Source organism: Marmota marmota, unplaced genomic scaffold, assembly GCF_001458135.2.
Source record: "Marmota marmota marmota unplaced genomic scaffold, marMar, whole genome shotgun sequence".
NCBI lineage: Eukaryota > Metazoa > Chordata > Mammalia > Rodentia > Sciuridae > Marmota > Marmota marmota.
In genome coordinates, this window is record NW_026000164.1 from 7968885 (window position 1) to 7979109 (window position 10225).

Below are 10225 nucleotides of genomic sequence, written 5' to 3' on the forward strand. Positions count from 1 at the left end.
AGACTGAGGTGTCTGTAATTCATAGGACAGATGCTGGGGAGGAAAGTACTTGTTATACATAGAGAGGGGAGAGTGAATGAATAGAGGGAAGAATGAGATCAGAAGACCCTCACATCTTCAGGTGACAACCAATCAATGTGAGAAAACTACGCTAGCCAGGAAAAGAACCAAGCAATGGAAAATAAGAGGTAAAATGAGCAAATTTCACATAGGACCAGGAATAATTTGGATTCCTGCCAGCCAGAGAAGACATTGTAATTCACACTTGGTATTCATATTCAGGTACTGAGGCTGGGCCTATCACCTCAGCTGTTGGGGAAATTAGCCTTAGACTGAAAGCCTCTCTGATTGTACTTAAAAACACTTAAAAATAAGTCTCAAAAATTTAAAGCATTTTTAAGTAACAAAACAACAGAGGAAGACTTAGAAGCAACACACACACACACACACGTTTTTACTCATTATCAGTGAGAGATTGGTTCCCAATATCCCATGTGTACCAAAATCTCCAATTTAATGGCGTAGTATTTCCACGAAACTTATGTACAGCTCCTGTATACTTTAAATCATCTCTAAATTGTTGATTATACCTAATACAATGTGAATGTTTTATTGATAATTGTTATACAGTATTGTTTAGGCAATAACTGTACATGTACAGTACAGCCCCAATTATTTTTTAAAATATTTTTGATCCTCAGTTGGTTATATCTGTGGATGTGGAATCTATGGATACAGTGTGTGTGTGTGTGTGTGTGTGTGTGTGTACGCACGCAAATATACAGACAATTTATGATGAGGTTCCATCATAGGAAATCCATCGTGAATTAAAATCATCATAACTGAAAAACACATTTAGCATTTGCTATCAAACATGTTAGCAACACAGTATACTGCAGAGTACCAGTTGTAACTCATGTTATTGCATGTCTGACTGGGACCTGTGTCTCCTGGGTGCTGCCTAGGATCATGAAGTCTCATATTACATATTACTGACCCAGGACAATTTCAAAATTTTAAATTCACAGAATGATTTCTACTGAATACAAATTTCTTTCCTACCTTGTAAGTTGAAAGAGCTCAAGTCACTGTATGTCAGGACACACATACGTGCACACACACCCACAAATACTATATTCAACAAGGTAAAATTCACAATGTCTAGTACCCAATAAAACATTTCTAGGCATACAAAGCAGCATGAAAAGACAACCCATCATCAGATGAAAGTATATTGAGAGAAATAGACCCCAAATAGCAGACAAGAATGTGAGAGTCATTGTATAATTTTATTCCATATATTCAGAAATGCAGAGGAAAATAAATGCACATTAAGAAGATATAAAAGTGACTCAGATCAAATTCCAGATATGAAAAACTCCATGTCTGAGACAATAAACCAGATGGAATTAACTACAGTCAAGAAAAAGGAAAAATTAGAAAACTTGGAGACATGGTAATAGAAATTGTCCAAAATGAAACACAGAAAGATAAAGAAGCCTGAAAAAAGCATGTAAAGCATCAATGAACTGTGAGACAACTTCAAAATGCTAACAGAAGTAAAACTGAAGCCCTGGAAAAAGAGAAGAGATAGAAAGGGACACAGAAAAAAATATTTGAAGAAATAATAGATGAAACATCTCCCAGATTGATGGGAACTATATGCTAAAGCACAAAATGCATAAAGCAAGTTATGGTAAGGCACAGAATAATCAAACTGCTCAAAATCAATAATAAAGAGAAAAACCTTAAAACCAGCTAGGTACTAAAAGGTCACATGGGTAGATGAACAAAGATAAGAACGATGGCAGATTTCTCCTGAGGAGCAATGGAGGTGGAAGACTATGGACCAACATTTTTAAAGTACTCAAGGAACAACTGTTAACATATAATTCTATACTCACTTTTCACAAATGAAGGCAAAGAAAGGACTATTTCGACACGTCAATGCTGAATTCATCATCAGACTTCCTACGAAAAAAATGCTGAAGGAATTCCTTTAACAAGAAAAATTATATGACATGGAAATCTAGATCCATCCAAAGGAATGCTGGGCATTGGAAATGGCAGATATGTAAGCAAAATATAGTACTAATTTTTCTCATTTTAAAAACATTTTTATAAGACAATTGACCATGAAAACCAAAATAATAATGTATTGGGGGGTTTTATAACATGGGTAGAAGGAAAATATATGACAACAATAGCACAAAGGACAGGAAGGAAGACAGAAGTCCCCTGTGTTCAGGTTGCGGTGTTTAGTGAGGTGGCATGATGTCACTTGCAAGTAGCTTGTTGAGTTAAACATATCCTGCAGGTCCCAAAGCAGTCACTTAAAAGAAGAACAGTCATGGGCTGGGGTTGTGGGCTGGGGTTGTGCTCAGTGGCACAGCGCTTTCCTAGCATGTGTGAGGCACTGGGTTCGATTCTTAGCACCACATAAAAATAAATAAATAAAATAAAGGTATTAAAGAACAGTGATGTCATGAAATAATGGTACAGTAATAAGCTAACAAATGAAATTAAAATATACAGCTACTCAAATATAAGGCAGTAAAAGAAGAATCAAGAACAGATGATACAAATTGAAAACAAATTGCCAGATATTAAATTTAAACCAAATTATATCAATAACTTCATTCTATATAAATATTTTAAACACTCTAATGGAAAGGCAGAGGGTCAGACGGCATAAACAGGAAGAACAACTATACAGTGCCTACAAGAAAGCCATATTCAATATGAAGTTGTTTGTGTCCATCACTGAAGACTGAGCCAGCCCTAACAGACTGTGGGCCTGGCTCAGCCTCCAGAAAGCTGTGGCCTCCAGTGACTGTGAACTTTTCCAGAGAGTAATGACAAGTCTGCCCATGTTCTTCAAAAGGAGTCTAACATGGTACATGTTATTCTGGTTACTAGATTCTTCACTTCTCAAAATACCTAATAAATATTTCCAGGAATGATCCCAACTTATTAGGCTTATCAAATACTTGTTGTGCATAAGACAGTGAGTGACCAGAAACTGAAATATGTGCCACAAACATGATAAAGAAAGAAAATAGATCCATATTCAGAGTTCATTCATGAGTTCACTCATGATAACTAACCCTGATAACCTACCCACTATGCCTCATATGTGGTACGCATAGGTATGTGGTGGTGAAACAAACTAGTATAGTTTTGTACCCAAGAAACTTAAAATAGAGGAGACAGACTGTAAACAAAAATATGACTCCATGTCGTCTGAAGTGGTATAATGGAAACAGAGAATATTAGGAGGCAGGAGGCAGAAAAGCACGTGGCCAAGGGAGTCCTCCCTGGGCACTGTGAACTAGCCACCAGAGAACAAGGAGGTCTCCAAGTCAGCAAGGGCACATGTGAAGGCTGAGAGACAGAAAAATACTGATGTGTTTCAGGGACTTGAAGAACAAGACTGGCTGCCCCAGATGAAGTAGGAGAGGCTGGGTCATGCAGGGCCACAGGAAGAAGTTTTAATTTTCCTCTAAGGACAGTGGAAACTCCTTACAGCATATAAACAGAAGAGGATACACGTGACTTAATTTGCATTTTTAAGACACTCTTTCTTGCAAGTCTGTGGAGAATGGAGCACAGCAGGGTAGGAGTAGACAGGGAAATGGGAATATTCAGACAGTTGATGCATAGGCTATGAGGAAGAGCCAGGAATCAAGGCGGTTCCAACTGGGTGGGTGATACAGAGATAGGAAGATGAGAGGGGCTGCTGGTTTGGGCATGGGTCCCAGGAGTGCTGACTGAGAATCAGACTAGGATTGAAAGTTTGAGAGGCATCCCTGCTTGTCCTGGCTCATGAGCTCAAGTCACAGATAAAGAACTGTGCCTGGGGCAGTAGCTCTAAGATTTCAGATCAGAAGTTATATCCCTAAGCAGAAGATATGTCTTTAATAATGTTCAGTGCATCTAATTCCAAATATGACTCCGCTCCTGTCCTTTACTCTTGACTCCCTCTCCTTAGGACTGCTATGAATGACCACCTGGCAAAACCCCATCCAGGTTAAATCACAAATTCCCTTGCACCAAGTTAATCACACATGCAGCAACCCAGCTTGTAAGATAGACAATCAGAAGCCTTTTGCAAAATGAAGACCAGCTCTAGTAGCCTATCCAGTTCTATTGCTTTCTTCCAACAAACTAAACAACAGGTTTGGCAGGATGAATTAGTTCCCAGGTAATCAATCTAGTCTGTCATAGTTTAGTGTCTCTGCCTCACTGAACTCAGCCTCATGTCACCACACTCTCTTCCATGCAAAGGAGGGTGCTCCCAGCTTCTAACCCACATTGGCAATCTTGGCCTTGATTGACATCAGCAGAGGAGATATTTAAAAACAAGGTTAGGTCATCTTCCACTGAAAGACCTGGAATAGTCACCATGCTTTGTGAACTTAAGTCTGATTCTCCAAAAAGACAGAGGAACTTGCTAGCCAAGACTTGCTCCTACCTTTTACACTCTATTCACCAGATCTGGAGGGTACCTGTGTCATGGGACACCAAGAAGGCTTCGCGGCTAAAGATGGAGCAGAATGTGGGGACCAGGCCTTGGGAGAAGACAGAGCCCTCCTCCCATATACTGAGCTCTCCTGACAAAGCAAGTCCTGTTGGGAACCCCCAGCCCCAGCCAGGCCACCAGCAGAGATGGTGCAGCCCCAGGACACTGAAGGAGCAAGGACCTTTCAGAGGCACTTCCTGCCCCTATGTGAAACTGTCCTGCTGGTTGTTGGTTTCTGACCTCTGTTCCAGACCCCGCCCTGATGACACTGAGTGTGGCTCACCCATTGTGCAACCTGTTTCTGTAAAAAGAACAACTTTATGGTTGGGCTTGAGATTAAAACAAACAAACAACAACAAACCCAACCTAGATCAATAACCTGCTGGAAGAGAGGGGGGAAAGCCTATATGAGAAAAACAATTAGCAGCGTTCTTGCCAACTTTCCATTTCAGTTTTTAAAAATGTAGATATTTAAATTACAAGGTTTATGTTTTCTCCCTACACTTGGTGAACCCTTGAATTATAGTGCTGTCATTCGGTAAATTCTGAAGACTCTGAATAATATAGAACTGCTTTCACAGACCTTTTGGGGGAGCAATGCTTGCAGTCACACATGGAATAAAATTGCAACCACAAGCACATAAAGACAAAGCAAAAATAGTGGTACAGCACTAAGATAAATTGTGCCAAATGGTAAATAACTGATGCTTTGAGGACAAATGGCACTTTTTCCATTTCTAATCATTTTGCATTTACCACTATTTTTCTAACACATTTGCTTTCCTATTATTGTCTTACTTTTATAACAAATTGAGTATTAATCCCTCTGCTTGCCTCTCCATACCCCATTAAAGGAACAGACATAATTTAAATCTTTATTCAAAGACTACTGCCAACATAAGGTTAGTAATGCCCCTACATACAAAGTACAGTAATTCAATTTAATTTTGTGAATTAAATTTGACCAAATCTGAAAGAACTGAACTTGTACTCAGAACATAGGGATCATGTTTTTGACTTTTTGTTTAGAGGTTCTATAGATTCATATCTATAGAAATAATAATAACAGTAAGAAATAAAACAGAGAGATCCCATATACCCTTTTCTCAGCTTTCCCCAGGGTAACATCTAGAGTGACTCCAGGACAACATCACCTAGGAAACCACAGGCCGCTCTCAGGTGATTGCAGGTGTATTGAATTCTACCCAACTTTGTCCTCCCTGTGGGCTTGTGGAGACTCCACCATGTCAAGGTTCACCTCCTTCCCTGCTCCTTAACTCCTGGCAACAGGGACCAACTGCTGGTCAATGGACAATTATCGATCCCTTATGGGCCAGTCAGTATGTCCAGCCCCGTGATCCAGCTAAGCAAATAAACAGTGTATCCAGTGGTTAGGAGGGCAGGCTGGGGGCAGAATACCTGGGTTGAAAAGTATTTCAGTTCTCTCTGCCACAGAGTCTCCTTTAATAAAAAAAGGGCCAATAGTAGAACTTTAAAGAGATATTATGAGAATCCAACAAATATATACGTATACAGGAAGCAGAAATGCCTGGCATGCAGACCTGGATGTTGCCATGCATGAACTCAATACATGCAGAACATGCAGGATCCTCATGTTCTCTTTCCTGGGACACTGATGTCAGCTGTCCACAGCTGGAATTAACTGCTCCCTCCCATGGCACTGGGTTGACATTTATGTTACATTAGCACCGGGGCGACCTGATGAGAGAACATTTGAAGTATGAGTAAGACTTTGACAGAATTTGTCAGAAATAGAAGAGAAGGAAAGATGTTTGAGGCTGGTGAAACAACGGGGGATCTGGGTGGGAGAAAACACAGGCCATGCTGAGAGAGGACTCAGAGTTCAGAACATAAGGCTGTGTGGCGGCTGGAGGCTGGGGCCAGATTTTGAGGGGAACTCAGTGAGTGCCACAGTGCAATTAGCGCCACAGTCCTGGAGAAGACCAGGAGAATGGACAGAAGAAACAGTCCCTGGGGAGGAGCGGTTGGAACCAAAGTGAAAGCACTTTTTCAAGTACCAAACCCAAGCGACCATGGGATTTTCTGTAAACCACAGGAGCCGCCCTGACGTGTTCCCTGCGGCCCCCATTCTTAGAGGCATCCAGTCTTGACTGTGTGGGGCAAGGGAAGTAAAAGTTATTACACTGACTCACGCCAGAACCTGTCCTCGCCCTGCCAGGGCAGTTTCCACTCTAGCCAGGTGTTCTCCATTCCCCACCCCCAGCAACTTCAAACTGTCCTTTCCTGCGGTTTCCAAAGGCAGGCTCTGGGCAGAGGCTTTGGAGGCTCCTGGACCCTGTCCCAGAGTCCCCATTGGCACTGGGGTCCACAGTGCCTGTCTGATCCTCTAGCCATTTGCCTCCTGCAGGCACAGCCAGTCTTGATCTCTGAGCGCTTGCTCATCTCAGGCATGTGCTTTCTCTCCCTCCCTTGGACAACTTCTCTTCCGGGTCACTTCCTGGGTCCTTGCCTCCCAGATGTGCTGTGATCACATTCTGATCTCCATGGCCAGAGCCTGTCTATTCCTCCCTTTCACAATATATTCTTGCCTCTCTGCTCCCAGGTCTCCCAGGGACCTGTTGCTGCCTAAATTGGGTGTGTCTCACAGAATAAGAACAAATCACCTTGTGCTTCTGCTTTGAAAAATGTTCCCTATCAGGTACCTTCTTCAGAAACAGAGAGGAAGGACAAGAGCCCTTAACCTAAGTATATGGCTAACAGGCTGAAAAAAATATATATATATAACTATTTGGTGACCGCAAGACAGGTCTCATTGTGCTCCGTCATTCTCATATCCATGGAAAGAAAAGGATGCTGGGAGAAATGGCTCTTGCTAAGTGGGTACTAGTGGCTTACGGTTTGGCTCGGATAACTAAGAAACCAAAAAAAATAAATAAATAAAATAGGCTTGCCTTTTCTCTAAATGAAGTCAAGTATTATCAACTAATACTTGATCACAAAGATGAAAGGTAGTCAAGAGGACTTAGAAACAAATCCCCTCAAGGATCCCATAACAATACCTGTGCTGTTTGCATATGATAGGGCAGACTTTCTCCTGGAAGAGGGTTTTAACTTCCATGACAAACCTCCCTCCCTCACAGTTGATGTGTGCAAATTATGCCTTAAGGGCACATGTCAGCCACACATTACCTCCCCAACAAAGCACATTAAGACAGTCTCCCACTCTCTGGCGCATCTTAATGGCTACTTCATCTGTAGACATTACATCAAATTCTTCACTTAAATAAATACCCAACTATATTATTTGGGGGAAAAACAAGTCATACATTAAGAAGCCAAGAAGACCAAGACTGAGAAAGCAAGCAAGAAAGCTGAAACTTTTCTTAGTCCAAGTCCCACAAATTCAATATGTGTTTGGAAAATGCCAATATTTTCAAACTCCTTAAGTCCCTGTACATAGCCTTTTGCACTATCTGACCCTGTATCATTCAAAGTTTGCATAAAGGGCTCAGAGATCAAGACTGACTGCGGCTGCAGGAGGCAAATGGCCAGAGGATCAGACAGGCGCTGCGGAGGGCCCGGTGCCAATGGCTGGGACAGGCTGCCGGAGCCTCCAGAGCCTCTGCCCAGGGCCTGCCTTTGGAAACCTCCGAAAAGGACAGTCAATGGTGATTTGAGCCTTTTCTTTTCTGACCTTTCCCCTGGCAGAGGGCAGCCAGGCAGCAAGAGAAAATACAACATAAATGATGGCAGAGAAAGATGATTTATTTTGAATTTAACGTGACAGGACATTCTATTAAGAAATTAATTGTGTCCTGCTGCTCATTGCAGTGGACACCTTCATAAAGGTCATTACCTTCCCATAGAGGCCCTACCATCTGCTGCCCCCACTTGTATCCCCCAGATGATTTTAGTGGACTTTGTTTTTGAAGAGTCTCAGAGTGACTCAAACTCTGATATGTATAAAAACACTGGGGGGACTGTTAAAATGGATGTTTCTGGGTCCCTCTGCAGACCTGCCAATTAAGATTTCTGGGGATGGGGACCTAGAAGCCGCACTTTAAATAAACTCCCTAAGAAATTGTGATTCAGGAGGTTTTAAAAATACTTTGAGAAAACATTAGGTCAAAAGAGACAGAAACCCCTGGGATACCTAGGTAGGGACACTGAGATCTGAGACTTCAGAGGAAAGGACCAGCCCATGGAAGACTCTAGTCCCAATGTAGGAAGCCTGGGCTTTATCCAGGCAGTGAGGGGCCACTGTGGGGTTTTAGGCAGGACTGTGACATGGTAAGCTGTGAGACTCACAGCTCAGGTGGCCACCTTCTCCAAGAAGCCTCCATCCCAGTCCACCTGGGTTTCCTGCTCCTCTGGGTTCCACATGAGCTCACACATACCTCTAACTCACCACTGACCACATGGTATTGGCAAGACCCATGGTGTTAGTGCTCTAATCTTCTTTCCACCAGAAAGCTTCTGGATAAGAAAGTGACTTGTCCATGGTGCCCAGCATACAGTAGTGTTTAATCAAGGGAACTTTTGTGTTCCACTTAAAACCATGTCATCACCAACCAGTGCAGCTTCACGGAGCCCCTTTCTTGCTCAAATGGCCTAGAATCCCTCATTTCCCGCAGAGAAACTGGGCCCTGTGTCTAAAGTCCACCTTAACCTTAGGATATCCATCTTATGGAAGAAGTAGAAATGAAATGTCAGATGCCTAAAGTTTTGATCATACTGCTATGAAGTTAGTTTACATTTTTATGTTTCATTAAAGAATAAAGATCTCACAACCCTCTGAGGTCCAAAGGCTCGCAAAGCCACTGAAGACACAGGAAAATGTACCAATAGCTGATGGTAGCATGAAAGCACCTGGTGTCCAGAGTCTTTTGAAGCCTAAAAGCAAAACACCTGACTTTTGGTCAGAACTCAACCTCCCCACCCACTACTCCAACCACCTGCTTCAATAGGTCCAGCCTTCCTCCCACTCCCACTCTTCTCACCCACCCACTCAGGCAGAAGGCAGAGGCAATAAGAATTTTACATTTTGATTTTTTCAATAAAGAGGATATGAAACATTCCACGAACTAGGAATCATAAAGATTCTCCCCTGTGGGATCTCTGTCAAGAGAATTCCTTCTTTTCGGATAAAACTGAGGTAGCAACTGGGTGGAAATGTGACAACGACAGAAGCTCTGAACATGAAGGGCCTTCACTGTGGGACTTTGGGGCTTATTCATCCTGAGGCTCAGAGACAGCCTACTGACCAGGAAGGAGCAGAAGGACAAGTAAGCATTTGAGGATCCCTTGGTGGTTCTAGAAGTCATCTTCCACCGCCCCACAGAAGGGTTCAGGAGGAAATCATAATCAAGTTCATTACCAAGTGTGCCTAGGGCGTGGGTGAGCCCAGCACCGCACCTCGTGCTTGGAGACCCCCAGTGGTTTTGCTGTCTTGCCCCTCTTCTCCCTGCCTGCCTCAGCTTTGGGCGGAGGGGAGGGGTCCAGACGCAGCACCTGGGCTCCTCAAGCCCCCTGGGCCTGCGGGGGAGGGGAGCGCGGGGCGCAGCGCACCCAGCTCCCAGTCCCTGCAGCTGTCCGGGCGCGGAGCCTCCGGGGTCGGCCTCGCCCTGGGGGTGGGGGTGAGGGGATGCACGCTCGAGCTGCAGGCCCGGCTCGTGCAGGCTCTGCACACCTGCCCGCCGGCGAGGCTTCATTAAGCTGCGC

General features: G+C 43.3%; 1 protein-coding gene across 1 annotated transcript in view; it reads left to right on the top strand.

The window, feature by feature from the left end:
- Positions 1–3236: 3236 nt before the first annotated feature.
- Positions 3237–10225, top strand: part of Nobox (NOBOX oogenesis homeobox) — a 14465-nt gene continuing 7476 nt past the window's right edge. Inside the window, 3 exon segments of the mRNA XM_048786948.1 lie at positions 3237–3251; positions 4441–4558; positions 9982–10140. Of these exon segments, the coding sequence (XP_048642905.1) occupies positions 3237–3251; positions 4441–4558; positions 9982–10140 (292 nt within the window).